The following is a 23,292-nucleotide window of genomic DNA, read 5'->3' on the forward strand; positions in this document are numbered from 1 at the left end:
TTTTCATACAAGCACTCTGTATCCTCCATAGATGCTCTTTTCTCAATATTCAATGTACTAATGATTCATAATTTTAAACCACATGAATTTTTTTTCAAAAAAATTTCCTAAGGGGGCATCTCTAATCTTTTTGCATAAATTTTCAAGATTTTTTTTCTTGCAGTAATCTTTATTATCATACTAAAATTTTTTCATATTAAAAAAATACATATTGGAGTCGGCAAAAGAATTTTATTTTTATTTTTCATCCAATATGGCCCAGATATGGCTGCCACAACGAAGCTTCCTTTTTTTTGACTGACATCATATCTTGACATAGGAAGCTCTGAAATGAAAAATTCAAAAAGCATATTAAAGTATAAGAAAGTGGCTATATATAGCCCGTACTAAAATCAAGAAGTTTAATAAAAAAAAAAAAAAAATGGCGGGCTTTTCTAATTTTCGGCTTATTGTCTGAGGTTATGTTGTTCAAAAAAGTGCTCAAATATAGTTGTATATTCATAATTCTAGTACGGGCTATAACTATATGTGTGGCGAATAACTTCTAAAAATTTCAGCCCAAGCGTTTGAATAGTTTTTGTTAAATCATGTCAGCCAGGTCAAAAAATGTTAGCTCGAGAAAAACGCGTTTAAAATAATTTTTTGAAATACTACATAAAAAAAGAAGAAATGAACCTCTTACACTTAATCCGCGATACCAGCTCCATACATAATTCCTTCCTGGTCCTCAAAAAACTCATTTTCCTGCACCTTAGCCTTTCTAAGCTCGAGTCGCCGTTCTTTTGAAGCTTCAATGCTGCGACGATTTCTTTGCTTAATTCTATTTTCGTCCTGTCTTTGCGCAAAATCCACTGCTATGCTGCCAATTGAAATACCCATGGTTTCCATGATTTTTAATAAAGGTAAAAATCCTTTATTGAAGACGCACACAGCACAATAAGTAGCAATTTCAACAATTTTCTTTCCAGAAAACATGTGTTTTGGAGCTATATTCCAAACACAAGCGTTGAAGCTTTTGTTGGTGTTTTGTGTGTGTGCTCTGATGCACTTTTCTAGCAGATCGTCTGTGGTAAGATCTTCATAAATCTTTTTTTTATAAAGGTTGAATTTCTTCGTCTAGTGCTGGAGGGGGCACAAAATTTTTAATCTGGCCAGTATCTTTAGCAACTCGGTATTTGCACCATGAGTCTGACCCAGCGGGACAATTCATATGTTGAGGCTTATCATCCGTAGAAATCTTGTGGTAAAAAGCTGCTCAAATAGCATTTCTCATATCTTCAACAGAATCTGGATTTCGGCGAGCAGCTAATTCGTAATATTTTGACAACTCCAGCATGACTTTATTAGTCAATGTAGCCGTTTTAATTTTAGGCTTTTCAGTTTTTTTTGGTTTTTTTGTCATTTTTTCCATCAGCATCTTTTTGTGAAGCTTCTAACGCTTTTTGAGCCTTTTTTATCTGTGTCAGTTGTTTTTTAGCATCTTTTGCTCTTTTATAAATTCGCTTTTCAACATGTAAAACACACTTCTTCTTTTTTACGCTCAAAACATCACCATAGGGCTGTATATCTTGTAACGATGAGAAAGTCATCGAATCGCCATCACCAATATTATATTCATAATAACTATCATGAAAATCTACAGATCTTTGAAACATTTCTTTTATACCATTAACTTCCATCGATCCCGCACTGCCTTCATGATTTGCACTACAATCTGGCTCGTGAGTTCCATACCAGTCTTGATAATCAATAGAATTTTCCTTTTCAGCCCATTGTTCACAAGCTTTGCATATTCTACATTTCACAATGACATCACGAACTTTTCCAGAAAATTTTCCAATCAATGTGGCAATCCTGACAAGAGAAGAAAAACCCCTTCGAGCCCAAGAGCCGTCACCAGAAACTGTGAGCCGATTTTTTACATTACCGGCAGCCTCATTTTCTCTTTGCTCTTCACTAACTGCTTGTCTAAAACTAATGTAGCTACTACTTCTGATGTTATCCAAATGTGGTTTACTATTGCATAATAAGTAGCTGAAGCATATCCTTTGCTGATATCCATCATTGCACAAAAATTATTTATACCTAGCAAGCCAACACCGAGTAAACGCATCGCAAATACAAAGCGGCGATTTATTTCGTAGGAAGTATGAATTGTGGGACTGCTAGGAGTATGAGTTTCGGTTTCACATTTACATGAAACTACTAATTGAAAACCTAATCCTTTTTCGTTACGTTTGGAAAATGTTATATCGTCTTTAAAAGTTTTACAAACTAAAATGTCTTGTAGTTTTAGAAAGAGTAAGAAATTCACTATGACGTAATGCAACAATGGATCAACGTTCACTTCAAATTCAGGATTATTTTTCTTAATTTTTTTAGCAGATGCACTAACCACACTTTCATCACGCTCACTCGTAAATCGATTGCCACGAAAATTTCTTTTTTTTTGTCGATCAGCTCTCGAATTGCCGAATTTTGTACTTTTTTTATTCATTTTATGAACTTTTTTTTCCAACTAATATAACTGAATAACTGTTTTTACAATTAAATTAAAAGAAAGCAATACTTTCAGTGCTTCAAAATATCGTTGAAAATACTCGTGAGATATATAAATACAGAAAGAAGCGGGAATGAGCGTACCAAAACCAAGTATATATACCTCTCCGATCGCCAGCTGTCAAAGTCACACTTGCGCGCGCACCAATAATACACGCTATAGGAACATTCTTAGAGTGTGCAAGTTAAAATAAACTATTGTGCGATGTTACTATTAGTATACTAAATGCAAAACCGGTGTTTTTGGAAAATTGATTTTTTCATCGATTTATAACAGAGATGCCCCCTTAAGAAATAAATAAGGATCAGAAAAATATCTTCTCCAAGTGCGAATCGAACACACAACCTCATGTTTACTAGACAGTTGCTCTACCGACTTGAGCTACCGACTTTCTTAAGAAAATTTCTTGAAAAAAAAGTTACGTGGTTTAATATTATGAATGTTAAGTGTATTGGATATTGAGAAAAGGACATGTACGGAGAATACAGAGTGCTTGTATAAAAAGTACCGCAATTTATGCATATGCGCCTCTTAATACAATGATTAAGATGTATCAACATTCGCGTATACCTATTGGTGGTATTAAATTTTTAGCTTACCTACAAGCATTAGAGTCATATAGATACTATATCGGTCTTTAGGGAAAGACAGCTTAAAAAATGAAGAATAAGAACGTATCCAAACTTACGGTGCGAATGAATCTACGGCTCTTTGGTATCTTAAGTGGTAGAGCAACTGTCTAGTAAGCAGGTGGTTGTATATGTGATCCACAATCGGGGAGGATATTTTTCTCATTTTTATTTATTTCTTAAGAAAATTTCTTGAAAAAGAAATTATGTGGTTTAATATTATGAATCTTTAGTGTATTGGATATTGAGAAAAGGGCAGGAAGATACAGAGTGCTTGTATAAAAAGTGCAACCATCCGTACATATGCGCCTCTTGATACAATGATTAAGATGTATCAACATTTGCTTGTATACCTATTGGTCGTATTAAATTTCTAGAAACAATAATATTTTACTAACAAAAATATGTGCCCTTTAACGAGCCATGCTTTCGTATCATTTTTTTTCTTCTATATAAATATATCCTTGACGACTATAAACTCTTTTTTTATTGCTGAGTATTATCATTACCTTGGAAGTAAAAAACACTTTGTTTTCTCGTAAAGTTTTGCGTGAATAAATTTTTATTTTCTGAAAATAATACTTGATAACAAACAATAAAAGTTAGCTGTAAGAGGTACATTGTTTCAAAAAACATACTAATGAAAGTTAATTGTCCATTAAAGACCATGTATTACTATAAGCATCAACTTTTTTTCATAGAGATCGTGCTGTTTTAACTGTCTTTTAGAGAGTCGCCCCTACTCTACGTAAGTAGAAACAAGGAGAGAGAAAGAGCAAACTTAAAGCTGTGCATGATAAGTACACTTGTGACTTATTAACCAGGTTGGTCAGACTTTAGTTGAATAAATGAGCTCACATAATTTAAGATCATTTTTTTTACCTTAAGTCCTTACTGCTTTTCTTTAGAATACGAGTCCCCTATATTGGTGACCCCTAACCCTGAGAATTTGGCCAGCTTTTTCAAATGGGAGTATTCCAGATGGCAACCCTATTACATAGTGAAACTGACGCACCATCAGTCAATAATAGCATACTCCTGATATCTTATGGCGTAAGCAGCTCGTGGGACTGAGTAATACAGTGGTCTTTTCTCATCAACTAGAACACTATCATCTCCAGCACTGCACTGGAGTTTTAAGGTCGTGCTAGTCCGTCCCTGCTGCCTAAGTACACCGTCATAACCAGTTCCGAGATAAAAGGTGTACTCAGACCACGAAATGTATAATTTTTGTTGCGTTGCAGTCATGGCAGAAAATTTGAGATAAGTCATATTGGCTGAGTCGTCGCTGTGCTAAAGGGACTTTCAACGTTTCCGCGTAATTTCGTGGCCATCTGGACACATAACAAGACTGTTCATGTTGTACGCCCCTCGCATAGGCAAGCATTAAACAATTCTGCTCTTTTCTTACAGCGTGAACGTAGTGCCACAATCGCACAACTAGAGACAGCGTTAGAGAGATCAATTGGGCAGTTTAGCAGAGTAAGCAACCAAAAATACTGTCTTTTTTTTGTAAAAATTCATGAACGTGATTTCCCTAAGTAAATTTGAGACCTGGTACAGTCTGGAAAAATCTTTTGTTTATTTTGACTGCGTTATGTTACTTAACATTTCGTACAGCAATAAAATGTTGGAGTCAATATTTTTGTAACAATTATATTGTGGTAGCCGTGCCACTTTTGCTACAGCTTGCTCCATGACACTCCAAGCTGATTTATTTGTAACATTTTTTTCGTGTGCATATAAATTAATTACTTACTCGAATTAGTGAGATCTATTTTTCCTTTTGTTCTAGGTTTTCCAGTTTGTTGATTTTTTTTTTTTTTCTTCAAAGCACCCCTATTGTTGATGTAACGACTGATGAAGAAAAAAATGAGAAAATATTGTGGTTGTGTTAGTGTGCATATTTCTTATGTGTTGATGTTTCCTAATTTTGTATTATTTACCTAACTTAATTTACTCAAGTTTTTTGTGTGAATTGCATGTTGTAAATACATTCTGAAAGATTATTATTAACGTGTAAAAACATGCTGTTTTGTATGAACGTAAAGTCAGAAATGTAAGTAGATCATAAGAATTCAAAGAAAAATTATAAATGGTCATATTGCTAAACATATATTTAATGAAGTACGGAAATAAAAGTGTTGATAATCATTGAAAAATCTTTTTCACGCAACATTGAATCCAGATACTGAATATAAAATGTACGTAAGTACCTAATTCTCTTATTAATAAAAAAAAATGTAACAAATGTACCAAAGAACTTAGGAAGGTTGGTGCAAAAGCATCATCACAGGATTAAAAGTATTCTGAACGAGCAAGTGAGAATTTTTCGTACAGAAGAGTAAGAATAATAATTAATTGTACTTAACACTATGTGATTTAAACAAATTTAAAACAAGAGCTGTGAATTACATACGTTTAGATAAGATTGAAGCACAAACTGCTTATATTTTTTTTTTATACACAAAAGTATTAAATTAATTATATTTGAACTCGTTCTAAATGTAAACTTGTTTCTAAACGTTAATAAATTGCATCAAAACTTGGGGTGAGCATTATAGGGAGTCACCCCCATTTTACATAAGTAAGGACAACGTGAGCAAGTAAGCTTAAAGCTCCAAATGATCAGTACACCTGTAGTTACTGACCAACTCGGTCACTCTATAGTCAATAAATCAGTTCACACAATTAAAGATAATCTCTGTTTGCCTCAGGTCATTACTCATTCCCTCAAGAACGCGAGTTAACTATATACTGCACAAAGTGAATAAATTTTTTGTTGACTGAAACGAACAGAATTGTCGTAATGAGTTATCAAAAAATTTGTAATTTGATTTATATTTTTATGAAAGATTTATCATGAGTACTTTTCAACATTTTGCGTTTTAGATTTTAATTACAAAAAGGATCATGTAAGTACTTAAGCCACTTATTGGCCTTATATTTTTATCTGATTGACAGAGAAAACAACTAAAGTATTTAAGTGTGGCGCAGCTGTTCCGATACTTGTTTCATTAATAAAGGCGTTCCAGAAGTCGTAAGGATATATTGAAGCTCAAGAAAAGATATACTAATATTTTTCTCAAATAAACACTCACTCTTGAATAAATTGTTGCTTTCCCATGCCATGTATCTTGCCATTGAATTAACTTTAATTCCTTGGTGGTAGTCTCTAAAAGAGACGTTTGTGGCTGGAACTGACAACATGATGTTTTTTGGGAGTCAAATCTGAATAGCAAAATATTTAAAAAACGCTTATAACAAATTTTTGATAAATAAATTACGAATGCAATGGTTACTATTAACTGTAACACTTGTTTTATCTGACAATTCATTTATAATATAGACTTGTTCAAACATCATAATGTACATTACTTTAAACTTAGTGATTTCTGAAGTCTACATTAAAAATGGATCATCAATAAGAACGACAAGCATAGCAGTAAACAGTTACCAAACAACTTGTTAGTCTATGTTTGTTTTTATTGTAGAGGTTCTGTTATTGATTTTATAAATGCTGCTATTCAGAATTTTCTTTTTATTAGTTCTAGCCACTAGAGATCTAATCTTGTCCGAGTTGCAGAGACTAAGAGCAAAGTATTAAATTTTGACCAAACTGTGAAATGACAAGATACTATAGAAAAAGTAAATAACATTATTATTATAATAACAATATGAATGTATTATTAATATAATTTGAAAATTGTTTTAACCCGTGTTCATCGAAGAACGATATTGGTGGCTTTTCTCTTGACCATCAATTTATCCTTAACACTTCTGAAACATCTTTTTTAGTGACACCAGTACCAGAACAGCTTTGTCATAATTAAAAACTTTAGTTGTTATATCTACAAATATAAGGATGTGAGACCATTAGTGGCTGGGACTAATAACAAGATTTGTTTTGGGAGACAAATCTAAAAAGCTGATTTGTTAAAAATTAATTACACTAAATCTACAATAAAAAGATACATAGACCTACAAACTTTGAGGTAGCTATTTACTGCAAATTTAGTGAAAAGGTTCTTGTCGTTTTTGCAACAATTTGAAAAAATGTTAAAATGATGTTTTTGTAATAACAGCAGAGTAATTTCAAAAAATGGTCCATGCTCAATTTTTTTAAATAGTATGAGTACTTTTTACATTTTTTTCCTAGAGAATATTCATTTTCAATAATTATAATGTCAATAAGCCTTAAAAATCGTATTTAAAAATAAAACAGTATTCCGGCTTAGAGAGCCGTAGTGATCCAGTGGAAGAGAACTTTTTTTTTACATTTTTGCAAATTGTTGCAAAACTTACAAAATTTTGGTATCAAATTTTAATCAAGCCTAGATATCACTTTCCACTAGATTCAACTCTCCACTTACAGTTATAGATATTCTTAGTATAAAGAATTTTTTATCCCTTGATATGATATCGATGGGAATCAGCGAGCAGTTTTCAGTAAATCCACTGCTTCAAACTGTAGGTACATGTTTTCAATTTTTTAACCTTTAGAAGAGACGACTGTTTAAGTTCTACCATATTCTACTTAAAATGTTAATAGTCACAAAACTTACTTAAAAACATGTTAATATCCAATTGCAAAGTAAATTTTAATCAAATTACTTAAAGGGTTCTGTTATTTTACTCATAACATTAAGCCTTTGTAATAGAGCAATACTTTTGCGGTTTGTATTATTGTGTTCTTTAATTTTATATACGTATTAGTATCGTGTTATACCAAAAGAAATAAAAAATGAAAACTTTTACATAGGTCATTACCAATAATACCAAAAAAAGCTTAGCGCACCAAAAACCTTATACTTGCATATAAACCAAAATAGAATTACTATAAATTAACTGATGATCTCATTCTAAGTTGTATGAATAAATGAATTATTTAGTATTGGGATGTATTTAGTCCATCTATTTGCGTCTAGGATGTATGGTAAAAAACGTATTTCAAATTAAATATTTAAGTATGTTTAAGGTTGGTAGAGGCTGTTGGGGTATCTTCTTTAAAAGTAACTTTAGTAAGAATAGTGAAAATGATGTTTGCATACATTAGCTATGTAATTATTATGTGTATACCACCAAACCACAATGTCTTCTAACATTGACACATGTGTGTATTAGTCATTAGGAAAAATTCTGCGGTGGATGGTGGGGGGTATGTGGGGGGCCTCTGAGTGCTACTAAAGAGTGGTACGGAGGAAGCTAATGTGGGGTAGCACCGGCAACTATTTTACTTGGATGGGTATATCTACATACATGAACCTGGATCTATTTTTTGAAGTGAAGCTTCTTATGTAGGGCATTCGCTAGATGAAAGTAAGCGAAAGCATCCCACTCTTCCTTGCCCCCTTCGTTCCTGTTTGTCCCCCCACCACCGCATGCTCTCTCGAAAGCGAGCAGAATAGTACAGCGTATAATATACATGCATACAGTGAGGCGTGCATACCCTCTCTCTTTTTTTCTCTTTCTCTTTCTCTCTCAGTCTCTGTAAACTATTCATATGTGGAGGTGCAGTTTGTATTTTAATACATTTTTTTCTTAGGATAGGTAATATCATCTTTCTTAATCATTAGTAAATAATAGTAAATACGTGATCCATATAATACATAAGAGAAATTTATTATTATTCAAGTGACCTCACTGAACAAGGATAAAAATTTGGGATATATAACCCAAGTATGAAGTTATACTTCTATGAAATTATATTTTAAACAATATAATTATGAGAATAAAAATTTTTTCTATATATTAGTATTGTGTACGAAGGTGATGCAATTCTAGTAGGAGTGAGTGTACCTACGTTGATTGGGTAAGGTTTTAGTTAATATTATAATATTTACCACATTAACGATTATCAACAATACATTATGGCACAATACAATATACGTGAATAATATATAGGCTGGCCAGAACAAGACTGCACTTTCACCGAATCTTCTGGTAATTTCAAAACAACTTCCTACTGCCTACGCTGATTACACTTCTTTGACGTCACCCCCACATCTGTCACATATGTTTACACACTTATTCCTTGTCCATTTTAAATAATCAAAACATAATTGTATCTAAAAAAATTCGAAAAAAACAATCCTGCAGTACCAGTTTTTTCAATAGGGAAGTATTGTATGCCAGTAAATGTCCCTTCAAGGCGTTCATTATACGTAGGTGTTTTGGGCAGGCAATATTCACAAAAAAATTAAATTTGAGAGAGTATTAAAAGTACCAAAAAAAGTTGTATATTGTGTTACAGTACCCTTTTTTAAAAGTTAAGTTTTAAAAAATCGCAATTTAACTCGTAACCTTATGAAAATATCACGTAAAATGGCATTTATATAATCTGTAGAAATCTTCCAACTTCTTTTGTATGAAAGATTTCTTTGAAATGAACATATTAAATTTTAAAATAGATTAACAATTTGGTTTTTAAATAAACTTAAAGAGAAGGGATCAAATATATGCGTAAAAGCATGTACGTAAGTACATCTGCACGAGAAAAACAATTGCCAAAGTACTGCATATATTGGCGCTCATCTCACTGCTCTGAACTTTTTCCTCGGTAACTATGTGAAGAACGTCTTTAAGTTAAAAAAATCACCACAACCACGAATGGTAAAATTGTAAAACGCAATAAAAATTGATTACTTTATTTATACAGTCAAAACATTTTTATTTTGTTTTATTTTAAAAACTTCAAAAAAGTATGAAAAATTATATAAACAGGAATTCATTCATTGTAAAAGTAACACATCAATTATAAGTAAATCAATATTCAATAATACATAGGAAAGCTGCTCTGCTAAAATATACTAATTTCTAAGTTAAAAAAAAAGTGTAGCTAAATAAATTAGTTAATGGAATAAATTATTCATTTATCACTGTCATTTATAGTCAAGTTAAATTAATTATTAAACAGTTAACAAAAGTTACTAATTTTGTACTAACTACAAGATAGCGTGCAGTAATTGTATTTTTTTTAGTAGGGACTGCTCATAGCAAAGTAGATAAGAGCTTCGGCTAGTGTATAGGGAGTTGGGGGCTTAAATCTCAATGGAAACGCTTATTGGTCTCTTTATTTATTTATAAAGCATTAAATAATAACGTAGGTGCCAATTAGCATACAATCCAGAGTGCTTACTGGTTGCTTTCTTAATTAATAATGAACATAATACTAACACAAGCGCCAATCACCACACAACCCAGGACACTTACTGATCGCTCTATTTTTTTATAAAGCATTATTTTTCTTTATTCGTCTTTAAATTGTTCTAAAGAAAAAGAAATATAAAACACAAACCTTGACATGCCTGGTATGGTGTGGTGGCGTTGTGTGGTTCACAGGGGACTGGAAGTAAGTCAAGGCTGGTAGGGCGAAGGGGGAGCAAGACGCAAAAGCCTCTTCCATCCCCCTTCTTCTTAATTCCACCAATCTGAAACCGTTGATTTACTTTCACACATAACGTGGCTATAGAAGTATAACTTTCAAAAGAAAATATTTAAAAACGTTTAAAATAATGTTTCTCTTTTTGTTATCACGCGCGTTGACTCCACTTTATTGTACAAAGTGCTCCGCATTCAAATGGACAAGAACACGCAAAGACACTGTTGCTCAGTGATACCAATTGTGACATTCCTTTAAGTAAACGACCAAAGCCACGTTGGATGTTTTTCTAGAATTATCTGAAATTCTTTGCAGCCTTTCTCACTCTTGCATTCATAACTGTCTTGACCAGCGCTGCACTGCAGCCTTCTCACTTTCATGAGCTCGTTGAAGCTTCGCTTCTTCTATGCATGAGTCCCGCGACCCATAGTTGTTTTTTATTCAGTGGCAAGAATAACTTGTCGATCCTTCTGAAAATTTAATACATTATTAGTTGTATGTATTGGGTTACGTCAGAACTTCAGGTTTTACTTACTTTATTAAATTTATTAAATCTGTCAAGACATAAGTTAATCTTTTATTAAATTTCTTTTTTAAATTACCAATTCAAAAATAAAAAAGTTTAATCGACAACATAAATTTTTGTTGTTCGAGTTTTAATTAATAATTTAAAAAGAGACCAAATTAAAGAGACTCATGGATTATAACGACCCTAACAGGGACGTAAGATAAAAAATGAACTAAATTTGCAACTACTACATGAAATAAGACAGAATTTTATATTATAGGTTGAACATAATTTCGCTGTATGATGCATCCTACTTCTTTATGCATCGTATTCGGTAAAACTTAACACTACAACGCCAAATCAATAAATTTAAATTGATAGAGTACTGTTAGTTAAAGAAAATAAAACCTTTGAGCTAATGGCTGGTTCCTCAAAACAAAAATGAAAATTTAAGAGTGAATTAAATACGTTGAAAATAAAAAGCACAGCTATAATTAGTAATTTACTTAAGTTTTAATATTTCAATGCTTTTTTTTATTATGAAGCTGTATAAAGTACATCAAAGGTTAATAATAATAATAATAATAATAATAATAATAATAATAATAATAATAATATTAATAATAATAATAACAATAATAACAATAATAATAATAACATTAATAATAGTAATGATAAAATAAACAAATACATTACAAAGACTGTGGAAGTGTGACATTGAAAACGTACACACAGCATGACTTAATCAATAGTTAGTCTGCTGGAGCCATCAGAGCATCTCAGCTATTCATATTACAACAATAAAAGTGCTAACATATGTGTATCTTATATCTATTTAACTAATAGTATCATGACAACTATTTACATCAACAAAGTAATGAAAAGTTATTCATCACTTTCAAACTAGACCATATTACGCAGCTCAGAGCAATTGTTGTCTTACCACACACATGGATAAAAACATAAGAGTTTGGTTTTTAAGCATAACAAGAACTCTATCAGTGCTCCAACTACAATAAAAATTTTAATTTCTTTTTAGTAAGAATTTTTTTACTAACAAAACAACAAATTCAAATGAGAATTTGTAGAGATGTTAAACATCACCTTTTTTAATGCTAATGTCGATCGAAATTTAGACACAAATAAACTTCAGAGCGAATACAAGATCATTTCAGGTAACATAAAAAAATAAAATGGGTAATCAGCGTGGTGGCTGCTTGTCATAATATTCTTACCACGCGCTCTTTCTGCCTGCCTTATCCTTGTCATTATGGTCTAGTAGTAATGTGAGTTGTGTTGTAGGGGGCCCTTACGTCGTGAGGAAACCCTCATGGCAGGCTGTTATGTATAAGAACCCTTGAGTTTTCTTGTTTTCATTCATAGTCTTTCTTTCATTAACTCACACAATGTTAATGATAGAATCGGGAAGTAATTAGAAATTGTTCACTATTTTGTTAATGCCAATAATTGTCTTGTTGTAATAATAATTTTGGTGTTGTTACATGAATAGCCAAGATGCTTTAGTAGACCCAGTTGACTAACTCTTGAGTTATACCTTTCATGTATTTAATACAGGTTCCTGGAGAGGGTGTCAGGAAGAAATCGAAATATAAGAATGGGATTCAATGAATGAATAAAGCTACGGTCTCTATTCTTAACGTCTTTTATTAACTCCTAAATTATTATGGCAAGGAAGCAAGAGTAGAGAAGTTCTATAATAATGATAAAAGTTTAATTTATTTATTTGAAAAACGAATCTACGATTCCTGCCCTTACCTTAATAGTTTTGACTTAACAATAGCACTTAATTTAATCCAAAAGTCTTGTTTTGTGCTTCTTGATTTTAAAAACAAGGAAATGTCGATTTAATTGCAAAACAGTAAATTCTTATTTTAGTAGAAGATTACAAAAAGCGAATCAAAGGAGAACCGAAGTGCTCTGCTCTAAATCGTAATCTAAAGTCGTGAGACGAAAAAGTAACAAAATAAAAGTCGCCTGGCAATGGCGTAACTACGCAACTGCTTGTTCTATTCTCAAATAGCAAAACGCCCGTAATGACTATCATTGTGTCCTGGCTCTTCATAGTGTTTCAAATCACCGAAGAGAGGTAAAACGGCCCCAAACACGGCATCCATATTCATGTACGTGGCCTAGGTCTCGGACTCTTGTATGCCGTTTGACCGGTGAAAAAGAACACTAACAAATAAAAAGGCAAAGTAAATATGTTTTAATATTGAAAACCAAACAGTGCAGAGGTGACAATGAATGAAGGTAACGTTTGCAATATATGTTGGTAACAAGTATGTAAAAATTTTTTTGATACAAAATGTCTAAGTCTTACTTTTTTTAAGATAAGCCCTTAAAACTGATATCGAGTAAGAGTTTCATAATTATGGAAAAAATGTGACTAATCATAAGGCTGTGAGCATATAGAAATGGTGTAATAAAATTTGAAATGGAAAAAAATGAGGAGTATGAATTTTTCATATTAAAAGTTCGACTAATAGTTGGATTAGTAATATGGTTTTATTGTCGTGATTTTACGAATATAAGAGTTTCTAAAGTACGATCTGGTCTCTACCTTCTGACTACTTTTTTTTTTTAAAGCAAAAGTATCAAAAAAATAAGCTCAGAACACGCAATGAATTCTTCTGGCTTTTCGTAATTTCTAAACAATTAGTTTAATACAAAAAATATATATAACTCTGAACGAAAAAAAAAAATTTTTAAAGCAAAAAAGTAAAATTTTAGATATTGAAGCGTAGTAAAAAAGTTACTTGTCAGATTTTGTGGCAAGATGATTACTCTGAAACTGATCATTTTTTCCTTTATAAAGAAATCCAGCTCCACTGATTACAAACTATTTGATTATAGTACAGATAGTAAACATTGAATCATACTGTAAGTAATTAAATTTGTCGACACGTTTCATCTAATACAAGTTTGCTTAAGCAACTCATATTTTAGTTAAAACTACAAATTTCTAGAAGAATTGTCATACGTAGCAATTTAAAAAAAAATTCCGCCTTGACCAGGCCTAATTAGATTACTTTCTTCCCAGGGATGTGCGTTAAAAATTTCATCACTGAGTTCAATGGCAACATATGACAATTTTTCTACAAATTAGTAGTTTTAACTGAAATATTGATTGTCTGAGCAAAGGAATGTATCAATTAATTAAATTACTTGCATTAATACTGACTTATCAATAAAATCACATTAATTTTTAATTGTTATGTATATCATCTAAATTTCAATGTGACATTCGTACGTGTTAATCATTCACTTTTACTTGTATATTCAATTAGCGTCCAATAATCTCTTCAATCTGCATGTTAAATGTTTTGGTTATGTAATGATGATTACTTTTTGGAAAAGTTTTTTTTTCAAAAAAGTTTTTATTAACGCATTTTTGTACAGCTCACATGTTTTAAAAGTGAAATTATTTTTAAATTCGTTTCTTGAATGTAGGTCATGTTGAGCGCGTTTTACATGCCTGATTATGGTGCAAAAGTTTACGATTAGAACTGTTAGAAGCTAGTTTTTTTGTAATATTAGTTACATGAATTTTTAAACTTCGATTTCCAAAAACCTATGTAAATTGTAGATTTTATAAAATAGCTCTATATCCTTACGTTTTTCTTAAGAGCTTTAGTATCTTTTTTCTAGTTTTTGTTTACGTTATTGCCGCAAAACTAGAGAATAAAAAGAAAGTACACTTTATGATGACTTTTCAACTTTAATACCATATAGGTGTCAAGCTTAATTTTTTCTAGATCGTTATTTTGTTAGTTATCATTAAACATCTGAAAACATTATTTGATTGTTACAAGTACGAATTCATTGGGTGAAACTATTTTGATGATGAAAACCTTATTACTTAAAAGTTCTTTTCTTCTTTTCATTATGTGTTGAAAAAAACCAAACGCAAATATTTTTGCATTACAGGAAAAACCAAAAAAAATTACTTATTTTCTTTCATCTTAACAATTATTGATGAAAATTCTATTGAAAAATGATAACTAATGTAATACTCATGTTATAAATTAAAAACAATTATAAAATACTTTTGGGTACGATTTTACTGCAACTTCTCGTCTATCTTTTCTCTAGTAAAAATATTTTTCCTATAAAAACTACTATTTTATTCTTTCCGGCCATGACTAATCATTAAAATTTTTATGTATAAATGGTGTGGTTTATGTAACCTTTAATTTTTTGTTTTTTTTAAGGTTATCGTTATTGATTGGAATCCAGAGAGTGTTAAGTTTCACCCAGAAAATATGCTTCAAATTCCTCGTTGGAACGGAAATGATCATGATACAGCCCTGTACGATTTAGCAGTATTCCTGAAAAGTACGTAGGCTTTTAATAGTAATAAAATGTGTTACATAAAAAGAAACATTACAAATGTTTTAATATGTGTATTTTGAGTCTTAATTTTGGCTAACTACCCTTTAATTATATTCTTCGATTATTATTTGAAATGTCCAGTATTTTTCGGAAAGTTGATAAAATCATCAAATTGATTGTGTTCTTTCAGCCAATGAAAAATTTACTACAAGTTTTGAATGCTCAGTATACAAACTATCATGTTATGCCCCTTTAAGTTATTTGCTCCGTACTCTACCAATCAAGTTTAAGAAATTATTAATTTGTTTATTTCGATTGGCTCCTTTAGCTACAGTGCTTTCCACCTCTTTGGACTAAGTATAACTAATCAAGCTAGGCTAGGACAAAGGAATAAGGAAAAATTGAAGAAGTTTAAATCCAACGACAGTAAAAATGCGTTTAAATAAAGTAATTGCATTTTATGGTATATTGTCAAAAAGTATTATTCTTTATTCCAAGTGTACAATATTTCAGCTGTATATTGACTATCCTTTCCAGCCCAACTGTAACAATACAAAGCTAGTAAATATACTTACGTGCAAGTCACACAAAACATATATAAATTGATGAAACGTTAACAATGACTAAACTTTCAAGACTTATGAGCAACCAACGTTGAAAATTCTCTAAAAATGAATGTAACAAAGTTATGTTTCATGAACTCGAAATCAACGAATGAGTTCTCCTTACTGTAAAAACTTGTAAAAAGGTATCATATTACAAGTATAAAGTAACGACGAAATTATTAGGTGCATTTTTAGTAGCAGACAAACACCAGAAAGGCTCATAATTTAAAAAGTGAAATATTGTTTTCACAGTTTAAATTGACAATTAAAAAAAATATCACTTAGTACATAAATATTCAACTTATGTAAATAGATAAAACTGATTACCAGCTTATTCAACTATCAATGGATTCATGGAAAATTGAACTTTAACTTTGTGAATCGCTGGTTGAATTAATGTTATTTTTTAGTTTTTCAATGTAAATTATCTCTGAGACCAAACGTTTATAATAATTATGTTCTTAGTCTACAATTTTAATTAAGTCACGGTTAAAATTTAAAAAATGTCGCGTACTAAAAGTAGGGGTAAATAAAATTGACTTTTTACTCACTTCCTTTTAACGTATATTATAATTATCATCAGTATTGCTCTTTTGACATTTTTTAAAAATATGTCTATATTTGTTCTTTCTATTTTTTAACGTTTTACTACTCTGACCTTAATAGATACATCTGATAAGGTTGTAATTTATTTATATAGTGCGGTATTTGGAGCATAAATGTAGCTGACAAAGCTAAAAATATTTGAAAATTTTATTTTGTGTAAAATATTATCAAGAATTTAGGAAAATGAGTTTTTTCTAGATCAGGAAACGGATGTTTTTTTAATTACTAGTTCATACAAATTTTTGAAATTTTTTGTTGGTCTTGACGTCGTAGAAACTTCCAAAAAAAGTTCTAAGTCATTGTTACAAAATTTTTTAAAAGATAAAATTTTTTTCAAACTGCAAGTAAATTGTTTATAACAAGTAAACAGCAAATGTATACAAAAAAAATTTTTTACTTTAAAACTTAAAAGTAGTGTAAAAACTAAACTTTTAAATCAATATCAATGAAACTATAAAAAATCGTAACACTTGCAACGCTTAAAAAAGTAAATTTCATTAAGTTAAAAAATATTCAGCAGTTTTTAGTTTATAAAGTTGTAAATTAAACAATTAAACCTCGTATTACTTGAGTTCAACTTATTAATGAAAAACAAGGTGATTGTATACTAGGAATTAATGTATATTTTAATAATATATAAAAACATCTCAAATTTTCAACGAAAAACTAATTTAAAAAAAAAAAAGAAAAAAAAAGAGAGAGAGAACAACGTGTCAACTTAAACAAATTCAAATATATTCGTTAATTGTCAATATAATTTTTTGGTTCGAACGCATCTTTAATTGTCATGAAAAACACAGATTTTCCAATAAAAAAGTTGGTCTAGCTTCAACGGAAGCCGAGATAAAAGGAAATCATTTTTTTGGCGATAACGAGCCAGTTTCTTAATATTTTTATCTAAAAATTAAGCAAATCACGCTTCAAGTTATATTTAATCTTATCCTTAAGTAAGGAACTTTAACTTTTCTTTATTTTTCTTAGAAAAATTCAGAAAAGTTGCATCTTTAGCTCTTCGTCTGCTACAGATGTGGCCTATCCACACCTAGTCTTTTTAACCATAGCGGTTAAAGGACGGTAAAAGGACAGTGCTGTAAGAGGTTTAACAACTAAATCCTATTGAGAAACAAAAGAAAAATTTATTTTTTATCTTTCGGAAACAATATTTCATTTCTTACACATCACAAACTTTTAGTTATTTTTCTTCTTTTAAATTATTGGCTCATTAGTTTCACTATCAGAAGCAATGCAAATCTTTACATACATGCCATCGCTTGGCTTCTTATCCCTAAATGCAGGCTCTCTACTTGCACTATCTTTTTCTCAATGTTTCAGTTGGGTTAATTGCTGATATGTTCGTTATTGTTTTAATACGCAGAGCTATTCTGTGCTGCAATTCGAAATTTTGTGGAATTGATGGGCTTACTGCTGCTATGCTAAAACTTTCAATTAACTATATTATGAAACCTGTAACTTTTATTATTAATAAGTCCTTTATTGAACCCGTTTTCCTGTGTTATAAAAACGCGCTCTTACTATTCTATTTGCCAAAACAAGATAACCACTTTCGCCACCTGATACGCGCCCAATCGCTAAGACACCTGATCTCTCTAAAGTTACCGAGCGGCGTGTTTATTTCCAGCTCTACAATCACTTAGAATGCAATGAACTTTTTAATCCACATCAAACAGGCTTTTGTCCAAAGTATAGCAGATAGACTGCACTTCTTGGCGTCTTAAATAATATCTGCGTTGCAATGGACAATCGCCAAATAACCATATTAGTATTATTTGATTTAAAAAAAAACATTCGATACGATCCCGCATGCACGCCTGATTGAAAAGCTTCGTAAAGTAAACTGTGATGACCGTACGCTGGAGTGATTTTTTTCTTATTTATTTGGTCGTTCCCAAGCTGTGAGGGGTAACAATAACATTCTCTTTGACAGGGATAGTTCATCAGCTGGTGCGCCGCAAAGCAGCGTATTGGGTCCCTTACTTTTTTTAATTTATGTCAATGACATTATACAGGTTATCCAACATTGTAAATACACTATGTATGCCGATGATCTACAGATTTACTACTCTTGTCACCTGGATGAATTGCGGTCTGTCGTAGACAAAGTGAACTCTGATTCGTTGGCTATAGCGCATAGGGCAGAAAAAAATGGTCTTACTCTCAGGCAGCCTAAAATTATACCCATTATTCTTGATGGTACTAATCTTGTGAGTCGTATTGACTTTTCTAACACACCATGTGTGTTCATCGATGGTACCACTTCTTCAATATAAAACCGAAGTCAAAAATCTAGGCGTTTGGCTCACTCAAAGCCTCAATTGGGGTAAACACGCTACATATGTTGCCATTTGAGTCTACCACTCACTGTATGGGCTCAAATACTTAAACATGCTCTGACTTTTTCTCCAAGGAAATAGCTTGTTGAGAGTTTAATATTTCCTTTATTCGATTATATGGCTGTAGCATACCATAGCATTGACTCCACAGCAAACCAACGCTTGCATACTGCCCTAAATTATTGTGTCCACTTTGTTTATGGCACAATAGGGTGGAGATCAAAAGTTACACTTTTTCGCATTGCACTTGGCTGGTTATCAGTATCAAGACACCGTGATTATTTTTTGTGTGTAGTCTCGTATTTTGTTCTGGCTTACAGGTACTCCCCTTACCTAGCTCATAGCTATCTTATTGCTAGCTCTCATGATGATCTAAGGCGCTGTTCTCGCCTCCTAGCGCAGTATCTGTTTGGCCCCATTTTCCGGTCTGAAGCGTTTAGAAACTCTTTTCTTATTCAGTCGTCAAAGCTCATGATTCAAATCCAACAGAATATTTGTAAACCATCACTTATACATAGTTTCAAGCAGTCATTATTCAACATTCTTCTTATTCTTGATAAGAATGACAAGAGTTTTGAATGCATGTTATCCTCCAGGCTGTAACTGTCTTTATGCCCTTTATTCTTCTAGATTAACCACTCACATATTACATCTATAAACTCTACTCTGGATTCACATGAATTTAAACTGATTCATATAAGTTTAAAATAATACATTCAACTTGACCATCACTTTATTTAAATTTGTTTTGTTTTTTCTGTTTTTTTTTTTTTTTGTTTTCATATAATTTATATTTCATTTTGTACCTTTATTTTTGATTCAACTTCTTTTTTTCATACATTATTATCATTCATTAATTAATTTTTCTCTTAATTTTAAATGTAAATCTATTTTTGTCAACTAACTTGTAACTTTTGCGTATTTTATATTATATTATGTAAAATTAAAATTTGAGACCATACGTAGTTATACCACATTGTCTAATAAACGTTACTTACTTACTGACTCAGTAATGATTGCTTAGTGTTAAAGAAACGTTATGTAGATATACTTGGCCCACTTTTTTAAAGTATTTTTTTTTCATAAAATCTGGAGTACAAACCTCAAAAAGACTACAGTTGCAGATAATTAAGACACAGACAAGCATTAAAGGGTATTTAAAAAAAGTTGTTTATGTTTAGGCTACTACGGCACTACAGCGTCCTTTGACAGCAACGTTTTCAAAGTACTGGATGTCTATAAGCCACTCCCGTAGCAGACAAAGAGCTGAAAATTATGAATTTCCTCAATTATTCAAATAAAAACGAAGAAGAGTTAGAGTAACTCATTTAAGGATATGATTGAATGTAGCTTCAAGTGTGATTTGCTTACTCAATTTATAGATAAAAATTTCAACGTACTGGCTCATTATCGCTGAAAAATAATTTTTTCGTATCTTTGCTACCGTTTCAGCTAGACCGACTTTTTTGTATGTCTATGTTTTTAATAACCATTGAAATTCCATTTATACTGAATAATAACATTAAAAATTTCTAGAGATACATGCATTTTGCTATGTTAAAAATTTTTTTTTATTTAAATTGGTTTTTTCTTGAAAATTAAAATTTTTTTTTATATTATTAAATTATATATTAATTTCTTCAAAATTGGTTTAACTCGAGCAACGCGAGTTAAAATTTTTAAATCAAAAACTTCAAATACCAGAAACTGCCTAATATTTTTTGAGTTCGCTGAAGTTTTGAAATAAAAAATTTTTTTTACATATATTTGCTTTTAACTTTCTACAAACTAATTACATGAAGTTTAAAAATAATATTACATTTGAGAAAATTTTGTCACAAAGAGTTTAAGCTTTTTTAAAAGTTTCTACAACGTCTGGAAGCAAAGATACTTGCAATAAGCCAAAACAACACTTGAAATATTTTTATAAACTGTTAGTTGAAAAAATAGTCGTTGCCTAATTGGGACAAAATAATTTTTCCCAAATTTCTGATAAAATACTAAACAAAACAGAATTTCTCAAATTGTATGAACTTATAAAAATTTCGTTATAGTGCTCTAGATACCAGGCTCGAAGATGATTTTAAACATTAAATTTTAAAAGAATTAAGAGGCTCACATACAAGTTTTTTTTTAAAGATGTAGTCACTTCACTAGTGCCCTGGCAATATAATTTCAAGAAATAGTATTATAAAAAAAAGAAGAAAAAAATAAAAACCTTCAATAATCAACGTTTGTTTGGTAAAATTGAAGAGATAAATAGAGAAGTTTTAACTGAGAAATTAATGTGTTATTATGTTATTAATAGAGACAACACTCTACTAGAGGTCAAAAGTTTGATTCTTAGAGGAGACCTTTTTCTGAGAAGGTTATATTTTACTATATAAGTCTTTTTTTGTTTAATTTGATCGGTGAATTTTTTAAAAATTGGTCTTCTTAATGGAACTCGTTTTACAGTCTCCAATTAATTATTATTCCAAAAAACTTTTTTATAGAAAATAAAAGGTTTTCCGTAAAAAAACCTATTAAAAAAAAAAAACGAAAAAAAACAAAAAAACAAAAACTAGTTTGTAAGTATATGTAGGTGTTAATTTTTTTTATAAGTGATCGAGCTTATACCATAGGTTTACAGCCATAATACATGTACAGGAACTGGCATTGGACTAAAAATACGTTCAAAATAGAACAATGAGGAAAAGTTCTGACAGGGCTGTCATTAGCAGAATTGGTAAACGCATGTTCCTCGAAAAAAAAGATCCGGGTTCCAGCCTTAGTTAATGCAGGTTTCTTTTAATATAAACTTCTTACACAGGGGGTTTTTCTGAGACAAGAAAACAATTCGATGTATAGATGGTATTGGGCTATTTCTATTACGCTCCAGCTTCTCAGAAAAATTCGGTAGAGAAAAAACAAAATGTGAGGAATTCACAAAGAACTCACTTATGCTGACCTCGTGTATAAAAAAAGTCTAGATGAGAGAAGGTAGGTAAATGTGAGAAAAAACTTAGTAGGTTTTGGGTGAGTGAATGAAAAACAAGGAATGTCTACGCCTTTTTCATTTGATGCTCTGTTTCTACTGTATGAAGGTATAGCTCATAAAGCTTATTCGTCAGATGGCGTGATTGCCTAAGAAAAAATGCCGTCGTTTACGTGTAACAGTGAAGTAAAACATACATTTCACTTAGATACGGAACATATGTAGGCAAACAAGTTCAAGTTATACAAATATGTGTACTGTTACGTGTGAACGATACCATTTTTGCTTAGGCACTGCCACACTATCTAACAACAGATATTTATGCAATATATTCTTACTTTGCAGCTTCGTACTCGCTACAAAAATAAGAGCCTGCAGTGCTCCAGTAGATTATTTCCAAGACTTAAGTTTATCGTAAACCAATTTGTGTGCCATAATACATACGGCCTCAGTGATATGAATATTAATTGCAAATGATGAGAAAGCTTGAAGTACTCTGTAATTTTGTGCAACAAGTTGTCTATAAAAAAGTTTTTAAGTTATCCAGTATAAAATACTATTAACAAATACGTAAAGCAAATCCAAAAAACATGTGAGCCACGTACTGATGCCCGAGCAGATAAAAATAAACAAAAAAATAACATTAAGTATTAGCGTGATATAGACGTGTAAACATATACAAATGCACGACGTAAAGAAACGAAATATTTTTATAAATACAAATCTTTCTATGTTATATGATTCTTAGGGTGGTTTTTTTATACTACCCCTCGCTGCTCCTTTCTACCTTTCGTCATCCCACTAACTGCTCTCAGTAAAATAAGGGCAAATTTTATTGACATCTGATGAAATAAAAGTCAAAGACGGCCGAGCCTTTCTGCAAAATAAAAATTTTAACCTAATGTCTTTCGAGTAAAAGCAAAGTTCATCTTCTACTAAGTCACCATTTTGATTTATATATTGCTCTGTATTAACTTCATATATTCACTTACGTTAGTATATATACGCACATCTAGTTGTATGCTGCTCTAGCAAATAGTATTGTATCAGTCTGCGTGCAGTGCATATAGCTAAAGTATATTACAGTACACATTTTTCGTAAATTATTAGGAGACTCGACACTAAACGCGTTTTATATTGAACAACACTTTACAATTTATAAAATATTTCGTGAATAAATTTTTGTTACTTTTTTTTTATAAAAACCTGTACCTTTTGTTACTGCTGCTTTATATACTTTTGAATGCACGAGAAGGAAATATTCACCAATTCCAGCTGCTAATGCTAACCGTGCCACCCCTACAATACAGTTCACTACAATC

The 23,292-nt window shown here is 31.1% G+C and overlaps 1 protein-coding gene and 2 pseudogenes across 2 annotated transcripts in view; 1 reads left to right on the top strand and 2 right to left on the bottom strand.

The window, feature by feature from the left end:
- LOC106645029 (mitochondrial import inner membrane translocase subunit TIM50-C) overlaps positions 1-23,292 on the top strand; it is a 489,498-nt gene that overhangs the window by 299,557 nt on the left and 166,649 nt on the right. Inside the window, exon 6 of one of the 2 annotated variants that reach the window (XM_089595042.1) lies at positions 15,311-15,434. The exons of the other annotated variant lie outside the window; for it this stretch is intronic. Within the exon in view, the coding sequence (XP_089451168.1) occupies positions 15,311-15,434 (124 nt within the window). The remainder of the gene's footprint in view (positions 1-15,310; positions 15,435-23,292) is intronic. 2 annotated transcript variants of the gene reach the window in all.
- On the bottom strand, positions 685-1,336 carry LOC149373981 (uncharacterized; annotated as a pseudogene).
- LOC149373982 (uncharacterized) lies at positions 1,377-2,497 on the bottom strand (annotated as a pseudogene).

The sequence above is a fragment of the Copidosoma floridanum genome, unplaced genomic scaffold, assembly GCF_036245765.1.
Source record: "Copidosoma floridanum isolate Cflo_tuat_1 unplaced genomic scaffold, Cflo_Japanese_pri ptg000024l, whole genome shotgun sequence".
NCBI lineage: Eukaryota > Metazoa > Arthropoda > Insecta > Hymenoptera > Encyrtidae > Copidosoma > Copidosoma floridanum.